The following is a 26,853-nucleotide window of genomic DNA, read 5'->3' on the forward strand; positions in this document are numbered from 1 at the left end:
CAGTCTGGGACTCTTGCTTTCAGCTTAAACAGAAGTTCAAGTCCATAACAGGTTGTAGCTCAGGTAAAATACCATGCACAGCATTTGATTACTTCAAAACAGCAGGAACACACAGGCTGAAGTGAGTGGTCAAATAGGGCTCGCTGTTCTCAAAAATTAGGTATAATGGCAAAAGCTTTACCAGTCCAAATCTATAGTTCATTCTCCAACCCTGGTTTCTGAGGCAGTTAATGAACACACATCAATTACTGATAGCTGAAGTAGTTTTTTTTGTTTGTTTTAAACTTAAGTGTTTAATCAATTGCCAAGTTTTTTTTTTTTTTAAGTTACTTTTATTTCAGTTTCACCAATGAATTTCATTTGGCTTGCATTTTTGAATCTATTCTTCCACATAAAGTATATGAAAATATGTTTGTGGAGGACGATGATGGAGGCTCAGAGCAAACTGGGCCCCTGTAAAGTCTTCCAAAATGTACGCATCATACCAAAGTGTCTTGATCCACAGCGCACCATTTTCCAAAGAAGCTACTTTTCCGTGGAAAGCCAATGTGCCACCACTATGGAATATTCTTAACAAAACTGCAGATTGCGGTTGTCAGCATGTGGCACCAGGAAAAAGGCAAAAAAAAGGTAGTTGGGACTGTTAAAAAGAATTCTGAATCAGTTTAAGAGATCATGCATATGCATTTACAGTCCATGTGATAGTGACGTTTGGCAACTGCAAAGTGACCGATACATGGCTTGCTTTAGAAGCATCAAAACGAAGAGGCATGTGTGTCTTGGAGCCTTTTGTTTCTTCACTTGGTAGCCATCTGGTGGTGCTTCATACTGGTGTGGGACAGAGAAGCTGCACTTTTTTTGAACTCAAAAATTAAATTCTTTCGTTTGAAGGTTGGCCGTTGGGTCAAAGTTGTAAGTACCTCCTTGAGTGGCTTCAGGAATGAGACTGGGATCTTCATCGATCTATAAAATACAACAACAAAAATACATGAGAGGCCAATTCCCTGCACCATTCAGTACACACAGCGGAGATTCACAAACGTTCACCTTTTCTTCTGTCCTTAAATATTAGTGCAATGAAATTAGATCAGTTTTTCCAATTCAATTCTTCAAATATGTTTAAAAAGAACAAGACCTCAAGTCTGCTCTAATACCATTAGGGAAACAGAGAACTGAACTGGTTAGAGACTGGGTTGCTGCTTGGTCAAAGCAGTTGCTATTTTAGCTGTGCAATTTAATTTTCAGTGCAAATTTTTAGTACTTCTGGAGCTGGCTAATCACTAGTTGTGAATTCCAAAATTAGTTTCATACTTTCTCCCATTTTCTTTCAACATGAAAATAATTTTTATCAGCCGCTGATAGAAATACTTATATAAAGCTTAAAAGAGTATTCGGTATCTCCTATCAGAATCTGAAGGATTTAGAATTACTCATTTCAGAGGCATTTTAAATAGTTCTCATAAGCACAATTTGAATTTTTTTTTAAACCAAAAGTACTTTGTTACTCTGTAGATAGAGAATCATAGAAGGGTTTGGATTGGAAGGGACCTTCAAAGGTCATCTAGTCCAACCCCTCTGCAAGGAGCAGGGACATCCCCAACCAGATCAGGTTGCTCAGAGCCTCATCCAACGTGGCCTTGAACGTTTCGAGGGATGGGGCATCCACCACCTCTCTGGGCAACCTGTTCCAGTGCTCTACAACCCTCATTGTAAAAGGCATCAGTATCCAACTTCACCCAACTTCCTCGGAGCTGTCAGAAGGCAGGTATTTACTGCCTCTAGGAACAGCAAATAACATCGTCACGTAGCATCAACACGCACAACTTCATACCCTACCTGTCCCTCCTCCAAATCTATCCTCTGAACACCCTACCTCTACAAATGTGCCTCATTTCAAACCATGCATCATTCTGAAGCAGGTAAGAGCCCTTGTGTGGGGGGTCTAAATAGCTTTCTGAGATCTGGCCTTGGAGTAGTGTGGACATCAGAACTGACTCACCTAAAATCTTTGTTTCTCTTTACTTTGGGTGACAATACCTAAATTGGAGGGAGAGATTAAGGCCTTTGGTGACAGCAGCAATCCTCAGGAAGAAGAATGGGCATGTCATGCCCAAATGAAGATTGAATCTGGTTTCAGAATGCTTTGCAAAATATTTGTGAGTTGACAAATCAGCACTTCTGCCTTCTGCAGGGGTACTACAAAGTAAAGTTACCTAAGTTCACACACCTTTAACACAATAAATTTAAGTCAGGAAGCCATTAATACTGGTCCTAGAGTACATGCCAGTGCACTTTTCAGGGCTTAGCAAAGGAGCAGATGGGATTAACAATGAAGAGATATCTGATAGCCAGCAATATCTCAGGAGAATACAGAAGATCCTGAAGTGACAGAAGGCAGGAATACTCCTGAGCAGTCAATCCTAACACTGCCAAGCAGGCTAACATAACCAGTCTCCTGTCTCCCTAGGGCAATTTGGATTTTTCCCCCCCCCTAGTTTTTTTTTTTGTACCAGTCCTCAAACAACAAGGGTTCTTTTCCTACTTATAGTTACTGCCTGAAAATTTGTCTGGTTTTATGTTTTAACTCCTATCTCCCAATCATGGAATTTCTACAATTTGAGTTTCAGAAGCCCCAGAAAGCATGGTAACAGCATAAATAATAATCTAAAGTAAAATTTTGCTCGTGAGTAAAGAAGATAAATTCAGCAAATCAAGCATAGATTAAATTGCATTAGTTTATGTAAAAATTAAATGCATAGAAGGGAGTACTGACCTCCAAAGGGATATTCTTCCACCCACATCAACTAGACTGTTGTTAGCTACAGGAGTCTCAGAGCCAATATGGGGACTATTAGAAACTACTGACAGAATCATTACACGCATAGGGAACTTTCCATCTATCTTAACTTCTGGTGACTAACTTTGCAATCACATGATGGACTCATGAATTGAAAATTAATCAGCCTTAAAGTTAGAGCTCCTATATGGATAGTTTGATTTAAGACAAGAACTGATGACACAGTTCTGCTAGGCTGCAGAACTACAGACACCCTGGATGGCCTAGAAAAGGTAATTATTATTTGTCTTCAAATTGCTTGTTGAAGTGCTTCTGAGGCACTCACAAGCAGCCAGTAGCAGAAAGAGCTAGAACCCAAAGGGTCAAAACACCTAATCAGGATACAACAAAATATCAGATGGTCTAGATCAATCAGTTGCAGAAAGTGTTACAGTTTTGATGACTCTTTTCAAGGCAGAACCCAGACTGAGCAACTACAGAGCTCAAAATACAGTAATCTATCTGAAAGTAAGGATCCACCCCCCACTCCAAAGACTGATGTATGAGAAAGTAAAAAGGAGAGCCAGAGAACTGTTTAGATTCTAATCACAAGTCAATTTACACGTCAGTGTGACAGAATTACGTCAGCGTGAATCAATTTATTAGACAAAACCAGAGTAGTCATCTTGATGTTACTAAAGAAAATTCTTGGTATTGAGAAATTCTTCAAAGACTTTCAATTAAGAGAAGCTATGCTGAAAAAGGAGCGTGAAAACTGACTTCCCAGATAACCTATGTTCATTGGAAGTGAGAAACAATGGCAATGTACTTAACTAGGCTAACAGCACAGCGCATACACTCTTCAATCTTTGGCATACTTACATCATCGCCAGAGAAATACTGATCTATGATTTCAAATGCTAGTTTATAAATGTCTTCATTCTCATGCTGTTGCAAGGCTTCAATTTTCTCTAACCCTGGATAAAAGAAAATGGAGAAGAGTTTTAAAAGTTTAAACTGAAGTGAATTACTGACTATTTTGAAAAAAACTAAACTAAGAAAAAAAAAAACCATTACTATTGAAAGACACTAGGAAAGATGTAGCTACATTTGCAAATATTGTCTAACACAACAGCTATCTTTGTCTCTAAGACAGAAAAAAAGTAGTTTGTGAACCTTTGCATGCCATGGAGTATCAGATTTTATGAAGAAGGAATAACAGAACCTTCTCTGTTTTTAGAAAACATAGTACATACATACATTGTATGTACTACATACATAAGCTACTACATAGTTTTTGTTCCAGCCATTGTGCTTTCTGTGTATCACCAAAAGGAAGTGGCTTAATTTGTGTGTTGCATAAGAGTTTAAAACAACAAGGCGACACAGCCTCACACCGAGAGCAGCTTAAAACCCTAGTTCCATTTTCAATCTGAATATGGCATAATACAAGGGAAAAATTTCCAGCACAGTAACTTCTTAAATATCCCTTTACTGTTTCTTACTATAATACATTAATTAGCATGTGTTAAAACTTGGACTGCAATATCCAAAAGCCTGACTTTTCATCTTGCTTTAGTCTGTAATGAAATTACGATCCTAACAACTGTTTCCAAGACAATAAACTAAAGCAAGAATTGTGTGTTTTATCACAGAATGAAGTAGATCAAATAATCAAATAAAAAGTAGTACAATTCTCATTTAAACCTAGAAAATACCTAAGCTACAGAAAGATCCTTCAACAATTGCCTCCAACATGACAATCCCTAAACTAAACTAAACAGAAAAAAAGTCATTTATCTCATTAAAAAAGTCTCACTTGCTTATTCAAATAGCCTATAGTAAAAAAAATGCTGTACTAAACATCAATAGCAGTGAGTGGAAGAGAGAGTAATATCCAGCAAATTATTTTTTTTTGAAGTCTAATAAGCACTTACCTCCACACTCTTCTATAATTTCAGCTATTGTGCTAGCCTCATCACCAGCCATTATCAGGATGTTTTTCAGACCATCCAGCACCACCTGTACCACTTGAGAATCCTTTACTGAGAGTAGATTGCAGAATGGTGGGATTACATTTTGCTGTACAAGGTATTCAACCTAAATAATTTTAAAAAAAAAAGTGCTTTCAACATCATGCTTCTTAAAATGGCTGCATGTGCAACGTTTTAGTGACAATTTGAAATCCCACTACACATACCTGATCTTTTCTCCCACTTATTGTCAAATTGCTAATTGCCCAAGCAGCTTCCTTTTGTGTTCCAAAGTCCCCCTGAAAAATAAAATTAATAGCTCATTAAAATCAGCATGGAAACATCTGTCAAGCTTATTATTAAAAATCAGTGTCCTCATGTCAGATTTATAAAAAGAGGATGACAGCTTTCATAGCTGATGGTTTGACTGACCTTAGCCAGCTGGTGTATGATCATAGGGATTAGCCCAGCATCTATTACAGCCTGAACTTGTTGCTGGTTTCCTGCTGTGATATTGGAAAGGAACCAAACTGCTTCCTACAATTGGACAAAACAAAAAAGCAAAACACTTTTAAAAACTATTCAATAGATTAAAAAAAAAACAAAAAACAAAAAACAAAAAACGAAACCCAACCTCAAAACCTAAAATCATACCATGACCAATCACTAAACAGAATCTCCAGGTTTTCTTCCCAATAGCACTTCTAGCACAAAAACTTTTATTGCACTGTGAAAGCCAAACATCCAGGGGATCAATATAAAATCGATATGATTAATTCACAAGGCCAGATTACTGCTTACACAAGGAGTGTTTTCATACATCAGGAACAATACTGACTCGAACCTTTTAGCCACTTTGCACTGCTGGAGTCACAGCCATGTTTTAATCTTTCAATTAGTTTTGCAAAGAAATAGAAAACTGGTAAAATCTCATATAAAAAAGGACTTATCCTGTAATCCTACTACTGACAGCTCAGTCATAGGTTTCTGTCCCGGTACAAGGAAGATCAACTCCGGTTCCCGTTTTCTTCCTGAAACACGAAGTGGAGCTCACAAAGCTCATTCAAGTATCAGACAGGACTCTCAGTCCCAAGACTTTACTCAGCAGTTATCTCCTTCAGATGGTTCATCGGCATACCTAACATCTATCTAATGGCAGTTACAAATTCATGGTTACAGAGGGGGATCCTTGTCAAGGCAATCCAGAATATCTTAAAAAGGCTCCTATCTTAAGTAAAAGACAAATAGATGGGACAAACAGCCAGTTATAAATATTGCAGGGGAAAACATAATGGCTTCCATTTTTTAGGGATATGTATCTTGCTTTTATTTCTATTTGCCCCTCACAACATACACTTAAAACAAAACTCAAAGCATTTCTAGACTCCTCGTATACAAAAATAATTCCTTTCTTGGCATTCCAAAAGAGCTCTTCATCATTCTTGTGTGACAGCTAGAAAGGCAGGCAGGAACAAATCACAGCAGTCTGAACTGTCAAAGATAACTTCTTCAGAGCTCTTGACAGTTGACGGGGCCTGAAGAAACAGAGAATCCTCACAAACAGATTCCCCTCACTGGTACACTAAGTGGGGGAATCACATAAGCTAAACAAAAGAGCCTCCTCCTCAGCCAGCTCCATCTTTGCAGTGGGAGATGGCACAATGATTAAAAAAAAATGCAAATAACATGAAATACAGCTCTGGAAAAGAGGGCACTGATAACTTTATTTCATCTAACTCCTCCTAATTTCATCTAGTCCTTGCAGCAGTGAAGTTACCTCTGCCAAAAGGAAGTAGGACAGTTTTCAGAAAAGGACAGTGGTACTCCCTACGTCCTTTTCACCAAGGTGAAGATGGATAAGAGAACAAACTCCACTATGAAAAGGTGGAGTGGAAAAACTGAATCAATCTTACTCAGCTCACTGGACCCAAACAAAAGTAACTCTCTAGTTATGAAAAGCTGTAATGCAAGTTAGCCAGTTACTCACTTTGCAAATTAAGAAGAAGTATCACACTCCAAAGCAAAAACCATCAGTTCTCCCAAAAAGCACTAGGCATCAACACCAATGCATGGATCCTCCCTATGTCTGTTTGGCTTTAGCCCTAAGTAAGCATCAGCCTCAAAGGCTGTGTCTTTTTACAAAATTGCTTACCTGCTGGAAATAATAACTGTAAGAAGCTCTTCTGTGCAATATGCTACAGACTACTATTTTATTTCTTTTAAAAACCCATTAAGTTAGGGAGAAACAAATCATACCTTATTTATTTTCTCTTTTGGATGTGTCAGGAGATTCGGGAAATAAGACAAAACATCACAGTTGAGAACAACTTGTGTCTGTTCATCAGTACCAGTTACTATGTTGCCTACTGCTCTCAGTGCTGCTGTCTGAGTATTGAAAATGGAAACAAAAATTGCATGTTAAAGACATTGCTGTTACTTATGCTAAAACAGAGATCATTTTAAGACATCTCTTTATAAAAGCACTTTGCAAAATACAGTTCAGCACTTCATCCTCTGAGCTACATCCTAAAAATGAGTACTGTTTCATCAAAACAATACCACACAGTACAGCATTTTACTGAATAGATGCACCACAGCTCAACTCAAAAAGTGTAAAGATTAGAAATTAAAAAAATAGTAAAACAATAGAAGAGTTAATTCCTCATGTATCTGATCAATTACATTAACTGTTTCTAGGCTTTGACTATGTCTGCCAAGGTTGCTTGCTTCTCTGTTCAGCCTTCCACTACAGAATTAAAAAACCCGCAACTATTTTTTTTCTAATTGACTCACAGTTAATTTTCAGAAATGGACTTTATGTATTGGTTAGTAAATGCTTTACAAGTGGCAGAATACTGGAGAGACTCCTTTTCATCAAGTCAACTAGTCTTACAAATTTCAAGACAGCCACGTCTCAAAGTACAAACTAAACAAACATGACAAATGCACACATACATAAAAAAGCTCCCAGTTACAAAGGCTGGTTTATAAAAATCAGGTACACATTAAGTAACTTTTAGTTTCCCTTTACCTTCAAGATTAATCAAACAAGCTCAGTTAACCTTCCTTTTGTAGCTAATTAGAAATTGACTTTACGAAAAGGACTCAGCATCTACAAATATTTTAGCATTCAAAAGGTCCCCAAATATTAATTGATTTCCAAGAGCTATTCAGACAGAATATGCACAATCATGTATGCAGCAACAGAAAAGAGTGTATATAACTTGAATTCTGGAAAATGTAAAATCTGTTGTCATTAAATATTTTAGGACTACAAAAGGAAAGCACCCTTGGAAATCACAGAATGGAAGTTAATGGTTAACCTGTCACTTTACTTAAAACTATATTAGAACTGTTTTGTTTGAGTTTTCTTTCATTTTAATACTATTTTTTCCCCAGTGTTGGTAAGACTTTTTTGTTCAGGTATACCTGCAACAAACGTAGCTATAAATGCTCATCTCAGTACTCCACTAATAAATACTCTAAAGGTACCTTTTTTAGAAAATAGCTTACAAAGAACTATTCAATAGCAACTGAACCAGACTTACTTGAACTTTAACCTCCTGATGACTCAGAAGGGGAACTAGAAAAGGTACAACTCCTGAATCAATCACCATTTGTATCTGTTCATTCCCACCGTCTGTTAAGTAGGACAAAGCCCAAACAGTGTCCACAAGAATCTACAAATTGGAAAGAGCATGGTTTACACATTGAACAGTAAAATCCATATAATGGAGTCTTAATTTAATGATTAACATTCCACATGTCTGGGAGGAAAAAAAAGAGCATGCAATATAGCTACAGGAAAAATGAAAATATTACGATGAGACCTAATTAGTAAAATGTTAGATTATTATGTACAGCTATGAAAACTGGGGCCATTTGTTCCATAATAATAATAATTTCTGTATGTTCTCTCTCAAAAATCTTTTAATTAGATACCACATTTTGGTGCATACAGTGACAACATACAGCATCTCACAAAGGTAAACTGTTGGGCTTGATTTGCATGTCAAAGACAACCAGCTCAGGTAAGTAGTTGTGCTAGTAACTTTCTGCAGAAAATAACGACTCCTACCACTCCTACGATTTGTTAGCTGTGCTATCTTTTGATTATGGAATACCTAAGTCTCCTTAGTCACTAATCCATCTGTCTACACCTTAGCATTTCTCATCCATAGCGCAGTTCTGAAGTGAAACTGCAGAAGTATTCTGAATGTATGCCTTTTTTTGCCTTCATATTAAGATTAAAATCCACAGCAAAGGAAAGGAGTTCTTATACCAACTGAAGCACCAGCAACTATTGTAAGTTGGCAACTGTTGAGAAAAGCGAAAACCCGCAGAGAAATTACTGTCATACAGGACAACCTTAGTATCTTAAAGAAAATAAAGACTAAGTCACCGAAGACTTGATAAGGTTGATTTGAGAGCCCTCAAAAAAAGAAAGGTACAAAAGTTACAGTCATTGAAAGGTAGTATCTGAAGCAGAAACAAAGCCAGCAGAAAGAGATATATCCTATTGCTTAGAGGCGTTAGGAACTGCAGAAAGAGAAATCTGGACCCCACTGAGGATATGATCTGTTGAGCTACCTAAATCTACTCTACTTTTAAAACAGATAACCATTTAAAATTTCCAGCTATTAAGATAGCTAAATACCACAGCATTGAAACACAAGTCCTGAGCCACAGGCTGCCTCCACTCAGCTCCAGCCACCAGACAGCACAGACCTAGTGATTTCTCACAACAGCCTGCTGCTGCCCTCACCAGCTAACCCCACAGGGACAGTAGAATGTGCTGCAGTGGAGCCAGTATCACAGGAGAAGCAGTGAAATGGTGCCTCACCAGTTTGCTGCCCCACAGCCCTGTTGGTGACTAGAGCAGCAGCTGCCAGAAGTGCTCACAGGACTGTTGGCTGACCTACCTGCATCACTGACTCATCTCCAAAGATAGGTTTGCTGTTCCAGTACAGAGAGGCTGGGACCAGACTGGTACCTCCAAACTAGCACCTGACTCTCAGAATCAAAAAGACAGGTGCCCTAATTGAGATCAGTCAAAACCTGGCATCACAGTCTCATCTACTTCAAGAAGCTCTCAGACAATTGTTGCTTGCAAAAGCTTTCAAATTTGGCAGGGAAAAAAAGCCTATAGGTCAGAAGTGTGTTTGGTTTTGCTATGAATTTCCATTCAGGTTTGTCCAACTTACAAATTGGAAAGCCACCATGTACTGTCTCCCACTCATATTACACTGGGAAAACCCTGGCAAAATCCCAAATTAAACTGTTTACAAATATTTCGTGGAGCCAAGCCCACTTCATTATTAAAAGAGCAGCAGAAACACCACTACCACAGCGTGGAAGTAACGAAAGACAGTTCCACCAGTCTTATGCTCTATACCCAAACCTACCACAAGGGTTCAATTCCTGCTTCCCTGAATTGAAGGATCACTATAGGGAGCAAGAGCCAAAGACATTACAAAGTCCTGACAGGAGAAGAGCAGCTCAGTATCCCTTACTTAACACAGATCTTTATTCCTGAAGTCCCAATATAAGACTTCAGGAAGGAAGTCCACCCCTCTAGCACTTTACTCAGAAAATATATGTAAATTCATAGATTAGGAAGGTGGGAAATACTGAAGGGTTAGTATTAAAAAACTGAAGAAAAGTTGACAAAGGTGCCACAAAACAATGGATTTTGCTGTTTATTTAAGCATATTTTTGTATGTGACTTTCTTAGTTAAGCAGGTTGCAAAGTCAGGCACCGAACAGGTTACAAAAGTCAGGTTTACCCATATGATCACAATATTTGATTGAAATGATATATAGAATTACATTTTTTTTCTACATGTGCATTATATATCATCTATGCAAAATTATAAATTAGGGCAGAATTGAAGTGAAGCTGATGGTAAAGCTGGCACTTTAAACTTCCAAGGCTCAATTCCGCAAGATAGGATTTTTTAAATTGTAGTTTCTAATGTAAAGGATAAAAAATACTTCTAGAGAAGAGATTTCAGAAATGGTGTTTGCACTTTCTTTTCATCCTCTGAATGACTACAATTATATTACTCTTCATATTTAATTGTGCATTTACTACTTAATTATATATAAATTAACACACAAAACCAAGTTTGCCACATAAACACAATCTTGCAGCATTTTCTCTCTAGAGAAAACAAAGAATCTAAATATCTAAAACTTTAGAAATTACTTACGTTTATATCTGTATGGTAAATGAGAACACACAATGCTGGCAAAATCTGAAAAGAAGTTCATCAGTCATTACAGCAGAATAAAATTAGCTGTACAATCATGAATCCAAGTACTGCAGTCACAAAGCTTAGCTTGACACTGCATTAGCATATTGCATTCACATACTTTCCAGCCGGTGGTCATTGCCTCAAAATATGTGTATTTATATATATATAAAATATTTAAAAATTGTAAAAATATAAGACAGTTCTATATTTCAAAGACACACAGAGAACAGACTGTATTTTGAGGGAAAGCAAGCTATCGACGGAGATAAGACATCCTCCTGCTATCTTGAAAGCTTTGTTATCACACAATATAGTAAAAATCATTTGCCTCATATCAAGATATAAAACTATCTCAGATTAAAGCAAACTTTTATTTTTGTATTCATGTATGGAGAAAATATAAAATTGAGCGATTACAAGACTGCTTAGAAGAGGGTTTTTTATTTGGTAAAATATTACTTGTAAAAGTTTCCCTGTTCTCTGCTTCATTTTTAAAATTCCACTAAAGTTTAGTTGCTAACAATATTATAATTGACAAGGCTTCAAAAACTGTATCTCCACTTTGGAATTTATCTTAAAATAAAGAAATTTGTATACATTACAACTATAGTACTAGTCAAATAGCATCACTTTACTAGCTGTGCCTACTCTATAAACACCACATTTGCTCTGTTCACCAGTTTAAAGGGATTTTTAGATGCTCCTCTTCTCAAGTGGGGACTTGACTGCATGATCACAGTTAGTCGAAACACAAACTACACTACATTCACTAGTTTACTTACATTTCCTTTTATTGAAAATAATTACATTTAAATACTTCTATATACAGAATCGCGTTCATAGCCTTTTTTGATAAAACCATGAAATGCTGAGTATGTTAACACTTTCTAGCATGCTAATTTTTTGTTGGGTCCATTTTAATATATGGCTCATCAGTCTTCAGTCTTACTCAGTTTCAGATGTTACAAATACCTTTATTGCAGCCATAGTAAGAAGCATCAAACTGGTCAAATTACTTCACTTAACAACTGGTAAGTGGCACAAGACAGTGGCAAAAAACATGCATAAATTCATAGTATGACAATGTAAACCATTTGGCTTCTAGCCCAGAGTATAAAAAAAAATTATCTGTCTCATAATTCTTTATTTACCTCCTGAACTGTCTCCATAGGCGGTGGGGGGTCCTTATTCCTGCAGAGATTTACAATGACCCATGTGACGTTCCGAAGGAAGGTGATGGGAATGGAGGGATTGATGAAGGACAGAAGAGGTTTGACAACTCCCAGTGATATGACATAATCTCTACACTGAGGACCATCACCTACAGAAATGAAAATTGTTGTAAAAGAAATTACATTAAAAATGGAAAATCCTGAAATGTATGCAATGACATGGTGGGATACTGAAATTCTATGTTTCCTCACCAATAGCCTACTACTAACAGTTCATGTTCAATTAAATATACATACGTACAGATACGTATGTATATTTTATGAGGCACAAAATTTATCCTGTTAATATTTTGTCCAGCAAGTGATACTATTCTTTAGAAGAAAACAGGATGTACTTATGTAATTCTGGCCACATGAAAAACTGTATTAAGCCACAGCATTTAGAGGAAACATAGTCTCATATGATAATGTCAATGTTCAAAAAGTCAAATTCTAAAATGAAACACTCCCTGAATTCAAATCATTATAGTAACAACAAAAGTTACCTATAATATTTCCGAGAGCCCAGACAGCTTGCTCACAAACATTCTGGTGTGGTGAATGAAGTAGTCTCAAGAAGAGGGGTACTGCACCTACAGAACGCAAAGATCATATTTGTTTTTACTGGAACATGGTATATGCACAATACTTTCATTGATTAATATAAAACCATGCCTTATATTAAGATACATGTTTCTACTATGAAGAGCATGCAAAACCTCGGTTAAACATTTCTATATATATGTAGAGAGGGGAAAAATAGATTGGAGAACAAGCAACTATTAAACAACAATCCTCCCCACATTTAAACATTTCCCCATCTTTCTCAAAGTGATTTGCAAGAGCCTCAAGTATGCAGGTGCTAGCTTTAATGTCCTGGCAATTCAGATTTTCCAGTTATCAAAGATCACAACACATCCCTAGCAGAATGACATACCTAATTGTGCAAACGTGCCTCAAATCTTGTCTTTAAGAAAATAGCTTCCTCCCAAGAGGTGGCTATAGTTAGTTTCCATATGCAGTGAAGATTTACATCCATCTGCCAGTCTTAAGACACGTTTTAATTTGCTCTTATATAACACAGGCAACATACCAGATTAAGGAAGCGGTACTGATTTTAGATATCAGTCTCTGCTGAATTAAATAAATTTAATAGAGCTAAGAAACCATCCCTCTACTATTATCATGCACTACTACCCTTTGGACAACCCATACTGTTTGAAAGATAGTAATTCTTGCAGCAATTTCTTAAATCTGTATGTGATCATACTTGTCCTATAGTCTTTCTGAGCAAAGTAAAATAGATCCATTTATATACTCTTGAAGGAAAGAGTATTTCTTCTTGTAGAAATAGCTCCAGAAATGTTTTAAAATTGCAACACAATTTGTGGGCAACTGTGAATCAATATTCTGTTAATAATTTAACATGTGATAATGAGCCAAAAACCTCTGATGTATTTTCCTAAAAAATACAGAGCAATGAAGAGTAAAGACAACCTAAAATTCCTTCCCTGCCCTAGATGAATAATTCAGCAATTGCCTACAACTGACAATTATGAGGGTGTGCTAGTTTTGGCTGGTATAGAGTTAACTCTCCTCATAGTAGCTAGTATGAGGCTGAAAACAGTGTTGATAACACAGGGATGTTTCAGTTACTGCTAAGCAGTGCTTACACAGAGTCAAGGCCTTTTCTGCCTCTCATACTGCCTCACCAGTGAGTAGGCTGAGGGCGCACAAGAAGTTAGGAGGGGACACCAAGGGTCCAAAGGGACATTCCACACCATATGGCATCATGTTCAGCATATACAGCCGGGGGAAGAAGAAGCAGGCGGGGGGGATGTTTGGAGTGATGGTGCTTGTCTTCCCAAGTAACTGTTATGTGTGAAGGAGCCCTGCTTTCCTGGAGATGGCTGAACACCTGCCTGCCTACAGAAGTAGTGAATTAATTCCTTGCTTTGCTTGTGTGCACAGCTTTTGCTTTACCTATTAAACTACCTTTATCTCAACCCACGAGTTTTCTTACTTTTACCCTTCTGATTCTCTCCCCCATCCTAGCTGGGGAGTGAGTAAGCAGCTGTGTGGTGCCGAATTGCCGGCTGGGGTTAAATCATGACAGTCCTTTTTGGTGCCCAACGTTGGGCTTGAAGGGTTCGAGATAACGACAGATTTTATTGGAATGTGTTAGATAGAACTTATAGCTGTTATTGCTGTTTAGCTACTAATGAGCAGGCTTCTGTGCTTGCCATGGGGCTTGCTTGCCTTACTGTGTAAGTCTAGTGCTCGTTAGTGGCTGCTTTTTGCTTCCACTGCTTGCTGTACTGCTTATCATCTTACTCTGCCGTGCCTGGGAACATTTTGATAACAGCAGTGGCAATGTACCTGGGCTGGCAGATGGCCAGGGCATTGCTGCTGCTTCTGTGCTGCCATACTGGACAGGCTGGAACTCCAGCGTAAACTCAAGTCGAAGGGACTATGACATGTGGATAAGTCCATGTGGGAGAAGGACAGCCCGAAGCATCTGTGGCTGTGGATAGGCCCATGCCAGAGCAGGTACCTCTCAAAGCACTTGTGACCATGGTTATTTCTATGCTGTAGCAGGTATACCTCTGAAGGGACTGTGGCCCAAAGATAAGTCCATGCTGGAGAAGGTACACCTCAAAGCATCTGTGGCTATGGATAAGTCCATGCTGCAGCAGGTACATGCTGCAGCATAAGTGGCTAGTGGTCATGATGAGGCACCTCAAAGCGTGTAGCCAGGGATAAGGCTCCACTTGGAGCAGGTACACCCCTAAGAGAATTCAGTCTGTGCGTAAGTCCAAGCCAGAGCAGGGGCAAAGGGAAGAGTTAATTGCAAAGTTAAACCCTATAGTCTGGTCCAAAGGGACCGGGGTGGAGACTGAAATGGAAATACCTTTAAATTGTTTTAGATTTGAGTTGCATGTTACAGGAATTACTATAGCAGTAACCACCTGAACCAGCGGAGGACAAGCCTTATAAGAAGCAGTGCAAGTGCAGCAGTGACCCAACCTGAGCTGGCTCTGGTGCCCAGTTAACTCCACTCATCGCACCACCTTTCCTGTCCTGAGTGACCACCATAACAGATGGAGCTTGAAGTCACGGACTAAATGAACTCAACTGATATTTTGTGGACATTTATGGACATTTTACAGTCATTTCACAGGGATGACCACGACAAAGGGACAGCAACATACCCTTGCTTAAGAACATTCTCGCCGTTTTTTGCAACAATCATCCCATTTCCATTAGCTCAAGTGGAATATTCTAGCCTCCTTCTCAGTGATAACTGAGATGACACTTCAGCCATAAATGTATACATATTTCAGACAGGAGGGTCAAGTATGTAGTTTACATTAGATTGCAATCCTGGTATGCTTTCAAAAGCATGAATGAAATTATTTCATATCAGCATTCAGGCAGGAGGACAGTCTGAGGAAGTGCAAGTTGCAGGTTATCTTATCTATTGCTTTCAAAAAATTAATTACTTCTACTCCAAATTGGCTCCTGCCAAGATCTATTCTGTGTGTATAGTACTTCTTCTCTTTTGCTGGGCCTTCCAACTGCCATCTGTCCCTCCTGATTGCAGGAGGCCGCCTTCTTTTGTATTTAGGCTGCACCATCCTCTTCTATAGCTGCAAGGACTTATCGCTTTGTTTTCTCAAAACATCCCTTATCTAAAGGGAGTAGAGTTGGAGGCAGTTTTCCTTTAGCCATCTCCCAGCCAAAGCAGCACGACTGTTAGACTAAACTTCTTCCATTTTCTCATCAGGACTACAGCCTGGAAAATGCTTTTTGCTTCTTTAAAACCATTTTATCACATTTTCTTCTTTTCAAGCATTAGCTAAACAGACTTTGTGAGAGACATATCCCAGCCTGAGCTTCCAGAAATTGTTCATGTAACAGCAATGCTTTTGGCTGTGCTGTTCATATTTTCATTCTAATTTTAATTTTTACTTTAGGATTTTTTTCTGCAAAGCTAATACTATAAACAGCTTTTTCATTAGATTCATTCATTCAAATATGATAACATTGTGGGACTTGAAAAAGGAAGAAAACAATGACTAAACAATGAAAAAGTGGGGAAAGATGAAAAAACTTGGGAATAGATTTTCAAAGATATTTAGACATCAGAAAAGCAATCTAAATACAGAGGTGTCCAAATCAGGACGTCGGGATTTTTTGAAACAAATTCAAGGTGTTTATTTTTTTTTTAAAGGCTTTGGATTTTTTTTTTTCTTTTTACAAAGCTCATTTTGATAAGCATTCTCATTCTATTGATCCAATACCTTATCAATGTAGGATCTAACAATTAATGAGATACTTCATTAGCTATTAAAACGTACAAACCAGCATTTGATTTGAAAGGTAGGTTCATGTACTTTACAAAAAGAAATCAAATAACTAATTCACCATTTTCCCATATAAAAACACGGAATATCAATAAGCCAAGACAATTTATTATAGAATTGCTTATCTATAGTCTCCTGTTTAATGACAAAATGCTGTATCTAGCATAAAGGTGACTGCTTTAAGATAAGCGTGCTAACACATAAAGATCGTATATATAATCCCAAAAAAATAATTTTAATAATTTATTTTCAATTACTTCAGCGTTTATTTCCTATCTCTCTTCATAATGTAAGTCTTAATAGCTGGTTCAGTAAGAAACAAAGGCAGCACAACAAACATGGTGTGTATAGGAGATACTAATCAAAAGGTGAAAGAAAGGATGGTAATTTTCTTAACTCTGTATTTAAACGGGCACCCTTACATAACTATATGTATTTAACAACTTTATAAGATTTATGAACATACCTTTGAGGTAGAAAGAATTACTTCTTAACATAAGTTTCATCCATAGGGGAATTAATAGTACATGATTTCAGAAATCAACCCAAGAAATAGAAAGGACTAATACTTTTTGTCATACTCATCATATCATCTGTCATTCTCTACCTTCTTTATGGGAAAACCAGGTCTGGGATCCTTAATATTAATTGTTAGTGACAGACAGAGTAATGTTTAAGAGCAAATGTAGAAATCTTCTAAGAAAGATGACAGTCATGCATTTATTATTGTAATGGTTTTGATAACAAATGGCATTTGTTATCCAAATATCCCCTTTCCCCATTTACCCACCATATCCACCACCCTCCAAAAACCAGACCGTAATACTTACTAGACTGTACGACAGCTTGAGTCTGTGCAGAAGTGCCTGACGCTATGTTAGTCAATGCCCATGCAGCTTCAAATTGTAATGAAGGGCTGTAATTAAATATTTTTATAGTAATAAGTTGAAACATGATTTGCAGATTACTTTATGGTTCATTTCAGCACCACTAGCTGCATGCGCTCTGAGACACGCTACATTTAATAAAATACAAGCAGTAATACTTGTCGAAGCACACTCCAACCAGTCACGCTGACCGCTACTCTAGACAACTAATTATCTGCTGTATGAAAGACTTCTAGCATCTCTCATCATAAAATTTAATTATGCCTCTCTAATGGGTAACAGAGACCTCTTCACAACAGATTATCCAAACACCATTCATATTTAGTGAAGAAAGTGCAAATGTCTTGCTGCCATTAGTAGTTCTCAATAAATGAACCATGTCTGACCACAACTGATAGAAACTTGGCCCTCTTAACATTACATCCCAGATAAGTGTAAGCTGGTATACTGGGATTAAACACATTTTTCTGGTCCATCACAGATGGGGGAAAGATCTAGCATCACTATCAAAAGACAGCATCATACCTGTATTAAAACTGACATACTAGATTGCAGACAAAATTAGTTACACGTATTATGAAATCGGGGAACATCTCTTCCAAGATGCCTGTAAACTCAACTGTTGTCTAGGCCAACAGCAGTTTAGTAAAACAGTTCACAGAAAACTGTTGTTCAAGCAAATTCCAAAGGTTAGGAGTTCTAAAAGCCATAAAAATTTACAGCTTATGGTGATCAGCATAACGATAAGGCATCTGGCTTCAGAAGGAGCAGAGAATATCTACTGTTAGGTGACTATTTCTCATTTCCATTCTTTTTTGGGTCTTTATCAATTATGTTTCACATATAGCCATAGCACCTGCTTCCTTTAAACTTTTTCTGTACATTCGTTTCCAAAGCATTTTAAGGGTTTATTGGAAATGGGACTGGAAAAGAATTAGACAGGATGGCCCAAGATGTGTAAGTAAGGATTTGTAAAAACAAATTGAACCTATCAGCAGCTATTTATAAACCTTTACATTCTAGGATGAAATGCACTAAAATTCTAGTTCTAAATTGGTCCTTCTTTTCTTCCTCTTGTTATAAGCTTTATATAACACGAACAACAGCTTTAACAATCTGGTATAAAAAGTCTTTGCAGAATTTGCCTCTACTAAGTATTATATAGCAAACACAATTAAAAGGACTGCTTAAGAAAATGTTGAGTTCAATTTCAAAAGACTTATTAAACATTTACAAAGGTAAATAATACAAAAACTAGACAGAAAAGTCAAATTAAAAGAATGTCTACAGCACTGAACCATCTACTTCTAGAGGAGACAGGCACATGCCTCATTTTTAAAGCACTATCATGATTTGAACATTATTGACAGTTACCTTCTAGGCAACTGTTTTGTTAAACAAGCTAGAAACAAAGCTACTCATGCTTCATTTTTTTGCAACCACCAAATTATACTCAAAATACCTATTTTCATTTTTGAAGTTTCTAGCCCTCGTGGCTGCAGAAATAACCTTAAAAATGAAAAATACTGTAAATACATTTATGGCTGCCTGAGACCAAAGACAGGCTAAAACATTTACCTGTTAATCTCCATCTATCTGAATAAGGGGCTCATGAATTGTGGAATATGGCATTTCTCTTCTATGCCATTAAATTCTTGCAACTACAAGCTCAAGGTTCTCTACCTGCTTTACTGAAGCTCCTGTTTTCCAACACAGAATCGTAACAGAGAGCATGCTCACTGTGTTGTACCATCACATGCGGGAGCAGCACAGAGCCAGAAGGAAACTCACCTTGGAGTGAGAACGAAAGAAGCTAGAAACTTAAGCCAATAACCTTAATGAAAAAGACGTCAAGTGTATTCTGCCAAATAGAAGACCCCTGTTCACAACCAGGCATGTTCTCTGCCTTCACATAAATACACAGTAAGTCTGAGACAGTTAACAAAAAAGTCTGGAATATTCAAAACCAATAAGAAATTCAGTAAGGTTTTCTCCATTAGCCGGATATGCTCATTCAAGCTCAAAAAAAAAAAATTACATTTCAGCAGAAGGATAATACTCCTAGAGAATTTATGGTTTATCATCATGGAATGTGATCCACTGTGCCAGATTATATGATGCTAGGAATCCTCAGTTTCATTTAAAATAATGAGATGGTTTTTTAGATGCAGATTTTCAGTAAAGGTGAACATTTCAAAAAGTATACTTACTTATCATCCCTTTCTAGGCATTTTACCAGAATTGGTAAAATTCCTGATTTTATTAAGTCATCAATAGGTGGATTTCTGTCACTGGATAGGAGTTTTCTGTGAAATTAAATGTAAAAGTAAAATAAATAACTTACATAATGAAAAATGTGCAGAAAATATATTTCTGTGCCTTTATTTATTTTTACCTGGCAGCTTGGACAGCACTCAGTTGGATTACTGGGTTGTCACTTGTGGCGTTCTGAAAAAAAAAGCAAAACCAAAAAACAGTAAAAACTAAAAATGCACAGAACACACACTTCTAATTAAAAAAAAAAAGTTAAATTTAACATACCTGCAGTATAGCTTCTAGTGTTACATTTTGCTTGAAAAGAAAAAAGAAAATGATTCAGTAAAATTGTTGCTAAATTATATTTTTTTAATAATTTAATATAATCAAAGTAATTTTAACAGCATATAGAATCATATGGGTTGGAAGGGACCTTTAAAGGCCATCTAGTCCAACCCCCCTCTGCAAGGAGCAGGGACATCTCCAAACAGATCAGGTTGCTCAGAGCCCTGTTGAACTTGGCCTTGAACGTTTCCTGGTATGGGGCATCCACCACCTCTCTGGGCAACCTGTTCCAGTGTTCCACCACCCTCATCATAAACAATTTCTTCCTTATGCCAAATCATCCAATCTACTATCTTTTAGTTTAAAACCGTTACCCCTTGTCCTGTCACAACAGGTCCTGCTAAAGAGTTTCTCCCCATCTTTCCTATGAGCCCCTTTTAGGTACTGGAAGACTGCTATAAGTTTTCCCCAGAGCCTCCTCTTTTCCAGGCTGAACAGCCCCAACTCTCTCAGCCTGTCCTCATAGGAGAGGTGCTCCAGCCCTCTCACCATCTTCGTAGCTCTCCTCTGGACTCGCTCCAACAGATCCATGTCCTTATGTTGAGGGCTTCAGATCTGGATGCAGTACTCCAGGTGGGGTCTCACCAGAGCAGAGTAGAGGGGCAGAATCACCTGCCTTGACCTGCTGGCCATGCTTCTTTTGATGCAGTCCAGGATGCAGTTGGCTTTCTGGGCTGCAAGAGCACATTGCCTGCTCATGTTGAGCTTCTTGTCCACCAGTACTCCCACGTCCTTCTTCTCAGGGCTGCTCTTGATCTGCTCTTGATCTACAGACTGGCTGCACCCAGTCTGTATTTGTGCTTGGGATTGCACCAACCTACGTGCAGGACCTTGCACTTGGCGTGGTTGAACTTCATGAGGTTCTCATGGGCCCACCTCCCCAGCCTGTCAAGGTCCCTGTGGATGGCATCCCTCCCCTCCAGTGTGTCAACGGCACCACACAGCTTGGTGTCATCGGCGAACTTGCCGAGGGTGCACTCTATCCCACTGTCCATGTCACCGACAAAGATGTTAAACAGGGCCAGTCTCAATACAGACTCACAAGGAATGTCAGTCATCACTGCTCTCCACTTGGATATCAAGCTGTTGACCACTATTCTTTGAGTGCAATCAAATAACTGCAGGTTGCTTTCAAATAACTCCAAGACTACTGGTGTTAAAATAAAACCAGAATATATTGTTTTGAGACACCACCAAAGTTTTAAAAGTAATTCCAGAATCAAGGAACTTACTGCTTTGAAGTCAGCATCAACATCAGAATCTTCTAAACTTTCTTCTTGCGGAACATTTCTTTTTTTCAAAAGATGTTCATCTCTTTTGTTCTGTAAAGGAATGACGAAAAATAAAGACACTTAATGCTTATTAGTACACGGTGACGATATAATGTGTCCTTTGAAAATAAAAGTTTAGATAAGATTGGGGTTTTTTAAAAGGCATTTGTAATTGCAAATATAATTTGCAGTATTTCAATTGTAAGAATCTAGCAGCTTGCTAATCACAGACAGAATTATGTCAATCCATGACATTTGAATGAATTAAAACTTACAGTTTGGGAATCAGTTTTCTAACATTTATTTACAATACACACAAATCTGCATGACATTAACATTTAGTCACACATAACAGAAATTATTTTCCAGTATTAGTTTTCAGTTAAACCGACTTCGAAGTTCCCTGGTTACACGTATTTTCATCTTGTGTGTAAAGCAGCATGCTCCATGTACACTGACACTTGTATTTCTCACTCACATTGTTAGCCTAATTTCTGACTTAAAACAAAGCCTCCACCCTCCGGCCTTAGCTCCTTATAGGAATTACTGAAGAAAAAATTACCTTTTTGATGGTAAAGTACCCACTTAGCATTTCTAGCTTGCTTAATTAGAATATTTGAACACCTAAAGCCTCAATTTAAAAAGAAAATAATAAAATAATCAATTGTAACTGTATCCAAATGCACTTTCTTACAAATTTAAAACGTCTTTAAAGTATTATTCCAGAAGTATGACGCAATCTTTTCTAAATTTTAGAGTATCTTTTGTTTGGTGTATCTAGAGGTACAATCAAAGATAGAAAGGGCAACGGAAGATGATGCACCATGTATATCTGAACACCTTTTTAGGTTTGTTTTTTTCCTTTTAATAAGCGCATTAAGATTTCAATCTCTAATGAAGCAAAACATTGAAAAGGTGTAACAAACAGCTATAATACCTAAAACAAATCTATTATATTAGCAAGGAACGGCAGGCTTTTCAGTCTCCAAACAATTATCTGATAACCAAACAGTACTGACTGCAGAGATTGTATTATATCATGCTTTGTTTGTAATATATTAAAAAAGCCTCTAAACATATTAATGTTTTGAATATTTTACCTTATAGAACGTTAGAAAAAACAAACACCTCAGGACCAAAATTTCTGAGACTTGCTGACTTTTTAGGCATTTTTAAAAAGAATTTAAAACAACTCTTCCAGTCTCAGTTTGAAAGGCTCAAAAGCAACATATTAGGAATTTTTTTCAGATAACACAATGCTAAAATAACCAACAAGCATCATACTTAAATAGCCCTTTGATGCAGAAGACAACATCCCACAAACTTAGCACAGTTTAATTTTTGTCAAGCCTAAGTACAGAAACTAAAACCCCAAAGAGTGCACAAGACCATCCAGACAAGCTATGGCAGTCTCTCCAGAGCTGTACAGCAACGGCAGCGTACTCAGAGTGCATCCATACTGACAAGCACTAAAGGTATTTTGTTGTCAAGTGTTTTTGGAGAGAAGGAAGATGGATATGAGCAGGCAGTAAAATGCCAAGAAAATAGCATTATGCAGACAAACAGCATCAGGTAGGTACACACTAAAGAATGCATTCACCATAAAGATCTACAATATAATTCTCTCATTTTTCCACACCAAGTACTTGGCACTGCCATTTTAACCAATAAGCAAACATCATTCAACCCCAGCCAATCTGGTTTTGCTCAAGTGCAATTCCCTCTCCTACCATTTGTCTAAACCACAGTCTATACTTCGACAACCGCAGGGATCGGACCCAATTTCCTGACGCCCTCTCCATGCGCAGGTCAGCTCTCTTCAGTGCACAGCTACTGCACGCATCTCTCCACAGATGCCTTGGATGAACGGCTCCGACAGGATCAGGTGTGCTGATATGGTAAAACAAGCCAATCCTGAAAGAAGGGACTGGAGCTGGAGGAATATCCTGATGTCTTCAGTCAGGTCTTTCTCTTCCCACCCAGAGGCATCATTGCAGTTCACAGTGGTGAGCAAGTCAACACGTGTGTGAAGACCGGACCAGCAGATGCTCCCTGTCTACTGAAAAGGTGCAGCCTGAAACAATTTGGGTCTTAGTGCAGAACTGTCACGAACTGTCTGCTGGAGCAAGTTAAATGATTCATATTAAGTGATTTACTGGGAAGGGCTGAGTTTCTTTGTCATTAGCAGTAAACTACAGTGGTACAAGGCAGGGTTTTCCAATTCTGTTCTACCTAAAGTATTTGGTTGGATTTTCTACATCTCATGCTCATAAAATTCAGGGGAAGAGCTTTGCAAAGTTTTTGGAAAATATGCTTGTTGTAAGAATTGTTATTCACAGATTCAGTTGGTGATATCTACTTGTTTTTCAAACAAATTATACTGTATCAGCAGCGCTCAACTACATGTTTTGCAAGATCTTGCAAATAAATGGCAGGTCATCTTTACTTTTAAATTTCTGTAAAAACACCTTTTAGATGCAGGCCTCCTGTAGATTATTTGATTCAAAAGACAATTAAATATGTAGAATAGCCAAGAACTTTAGTAAACAAACTATTTTTATTGAACTTACTGAAAACAAAATTCTAGTTAGGAAATGTCACATTACCTCATTTGTTATTTTCCTATTTCTTCTGTAAGTAAAAAAAAGATAAAGCTTTTGAGAGCTCAAACAGTAGATTGTCCAATTGAGGTGTTTTACATCACTGTATTAGCAGATTCCCCCACCACTGAGTCCTCTGACCTTAAGGAACTGTGCCTGTATTTCGGGAGAGAAACTGGTACACCACCATTTCACGTTGCTCCCCACAAAAGCATCTATTCTGGCATAGAATGGATGCATCTCACAGAGGTTCAACTGAAATCCCTCCAAAACGCAGAGGGTACGCAAAGGCCATTTAAAGTCATATAACTTCACTGTTATTCTAAGTGGAAACTTAAATAACACCCAAGCCTTTCCAATTGTGTTGACATTAAATAGACAGCAATCATTCGGAATGAAGATCACGTTCTTAAAATGGAAAAAAATATTTGATATTCACATACATGTAGGCCGCATCTATCATGCACATTAGTTTCACCCTCAATAGTCCTCCCAGAAAGAAATACCCAGAAACAGTTAAAACTAGGTCTTGCATTTTCTGCCTTGAAAGATATAGAAGTTTTTGGATGCAAAAAGCAAAGTCACACTCCAACAACTGTGGTACTGAATATGAATATGTATCCCTCTACAGATGTATCTCTTCAATATACAGAGATACATCATTCTGAGTGATCAGCGTTTGTCAGAGTTGTGCCTCTACTAGAGTGTAACATAAGGGCTATGGTATCCAGTTACTCCAGAAAGCCAGAATGAAGATGTATCCTGAGATCCTCTCTCAAATACCAGGATGGAAGCAGCTGGAATGCAGACAATACAGCTAGAACAAAGCAAGAGCCCCACTGTGGGTACTGAACAGTGTCCTCACAGAATGGCAAAAAAGAGCTGCATTGTCTTCAGCAGACAAACAGCTCAAAAATCACCTTCCACACACGCTAGGCAGTAAGTCTAGAGCATGCCAGTGTACAAAGCACTGGATTATTCAATGCCACTTCACCTGAAGAACTTCAGAAAGACTACCTGCCTGTAACCATTATTCAACACACACTTCACATTTATTCACAGTGAGGGCACTTCTACAGAAGTACCATTAGCTGAAATAATTTTCTTGAATAGTATTTAGAGGGACATGCACAAATTCTCTCTCCTTGTGCCCATAAAATGGGTGGTGAACATGTTTTTTTTTTTAAGTTCTTCAAGCTCTCCAGAAATCTCTCAGGGCCTTGGACAAAGAGGAAAGAAAGGCAGGTTGTGAATGAACACAGTTATAAAAGAACAATAACAAATAAATAACTCGTCTCTCTCCTTCAAGCAATTGTCCATGCGTACATTGACGCACTGAAGTATCTCCAAACAGTACATAGTTCTCAAAAAAATTCCATTTACCTGGAGAAGAGTCCAATGAATCCCTAGATGAACACACACTGAAGGCTGTTCTCCTAGGCCGCAGTAGGCTGAGAGGTGAAAGAAAATGGAGCTTCAGCTAACTGTTCTGCAGCTATCAGGAATGCAGACATTCCGCTGGGAGGTCACCAATGGTGAAGATGGTAACAAAGGAACAACATTTCAAACTCTGGCCCATCAAATGGACATAATATAGATTTAAATTCACTATGGGACAGGGTCTCTTGACAAGAGGAAAACTGCATCAGATTAATTCGAAATCGTAGCACCGTTAAGACTGAGTAACATAAAAGCCTTCCATTTGTATGTTGCATGTTAAAGACGGCCATAAGATAGACCATAACTGAGTTGAGCAAGAGCCTAGTTCTCACCCGTTCCAGCAAGCAAGTTAATAGCTCCTTAGAGGGCCTTTTATACCTGCATACACAACTATCCAATTCCTTTGGCAAGATGAGTATGCCTAAGAGAACGCTTCCTAATGGTAATGTTAACCAAAATGAGTAAGCATGTGTATTCTAATGCCAAGATATTTTATCCTCCTTAAGAGAAAGAACTGAACTTAATAGGATGTAACTGACCACAGGCTGATGCTGGAATTTCTGTGAATGCAGGCAATGTCTTCAGGCTGTCAGTCACACGGTGTAACAGGGTCCAGAAAAAATGACCTTAGCCAGGGAAAGGAAGAGCAAGCAAGAATGTTCCTGTAGCTACCCACTATTTGTAGATGGCTAGGCTGAAAAATAAGTCAAAAACATGTACAGAGGAGCTTCCACAGCAGCCTGAAGCAGAGAGGCTAGTAAGTGCTTCTAAATAAGTACTAAGGAAAAGCTATTCTTATTAGCGCATTTCTTAGGAAGTCAAAGTGTTCATGGAATCTTCCCATCCTAAAAGGTGGCTCTAAGGCTATTTGTCCATTTGCAAAGGTGTCCAATTCCTGGACAGCTAAACCACTGCATATAGTAATTTGATAGACCAATCACTCCCCTGCATAAGGTAAAGAACATGATTTGCACCTCAGCATGACCTTAAAATGCTCGCATTTTGTCATACTGTGACAAACTCAAAAGTTTTTGCCTAAATCATAGCACCACCTTCTTCTGAAGGCTCCTGTGATGAAGCTGAAGACAAACAAGCAGACCTGGACACAGCTGCTCTCCTCAAAGACTGGTGAGAGACATCAGACTGGAATCACTGATGAGGGGTAAGACCTTGCCATCAACTAAGCAGCTCTCCTTCAAAAGCGAAGATCCTCAACCACTGCCCGAATCACACCTGCTATGCACAGTAAAGTCTGGAAGTTTATAAACTGACTGCTGGTTAGGAGCTTGTCAAGATTCTGGTAGAGATCACACTACAACAGTATACAAGGATTTCCATATGAACAAAAGGTTTGTGGGCATATATGCCAGGCAAAAATGCCAAACGGTTAGAAACAACAGTAATGATATCATGAGTGCACTTTCTTGTCCAGTAATGATCTGTTAAGTTTGTGATGACAGATACCCATCT

The 26,853-nt window shown here is 38.0% G+C and overlaps 1 protein-coding gene across 2 annotated transcripts in view; it reads right to left on the bottom strand.

Moving 5' to 3' along the window:
- Positions 1 to 309: 309 nt before the first annotated feature.
- KPNA3 (karyopherin subunit alpha 3) overlaps positions 310 to 26,853 on the bottom strand; it is a 54,503-nt gene continuing 27,959 nt past the window's right edge. Inside the window, exons 3-17 of one of the 2 annotated variants that reach the window (XM_086771873.1) lie at positions 21,305 to 21,394; positions 20,013 to 20,042; positions 19,867 to 19,919; positions 19,682 to 19,777; positions 17,415 to 17,500; positions 12,724 to 12,810; positions 12,158 to 12,327; positions 10,962 to 11,006; positions 8,298 to 8,429; positions 7,006 to 7,134; positions 5,182 to 5,286; positions 4,977 to 5,048; positions 4,714 to 4,876; positions 3,659 to 3,753; positions 310 to 963 (exon numbers count right to left, since the gene is read on the bottom strand). In XM_086771873.1, coding sequence (XP_086627999.1) covers positions 865 to 963; positions 3,659 to 3,753; positions 4,714 to 4,876; positions 4,977 to 5,048; positions 5,182 to 5,286; positions 7,006 to 7,134; positions 8,298 to 8,429; positions 10,962 to 11,006; positions 12,158 to 12,327; positions 12,724 to 12,810; positions 17,415 to 17,500; positions 19,682 to 19,777; positions 19,867 to 19,919; positions 20,013 to 20,042; positions 21,305 to 21,394 — 1,452 coding nt within the window. In that variant the 3' untranslated portion in view covers positions 310 to 864. Of the gene's footprint in view, positions 964 to 1,901; positions 2,038 to 3,658; positions 3,754 to 4,713; positions 4,877 to 4,976; positions 5,049 to 5,181; positions 5,287 to 7,005; positions 7,135 to 8,297; positions 8,430 to 10,961; positions 11,007 to 12,157; positions 12,328 to 12,723; positions 12,811 to 17,414; positions 17,501 to 19,681; positions 19,778 to 19,866; positions 19,920 to 20,012; positions 20,043 to 21,304; positions 21,395 to 26,853 lie in introns of those variants that run through there. The other variant, XM_086771875.1, reaches the window with a different exon arrangement.

This window comes from Chlamydotis macqueenii, chromosome 1 (genome assembly GCF_036417535.1).
Source record: "Chlamydotis macqueenii isolate bChlMac1 chromosome 1, bChlMac1.mat, whole genome shotgun sequence".
Lineage (NCBI taxonomy): Eukaryota > Metazoa > Chordata > Aves > Otidiformes > Otididae > Chlamydotis > Chlamydotis macqueenii.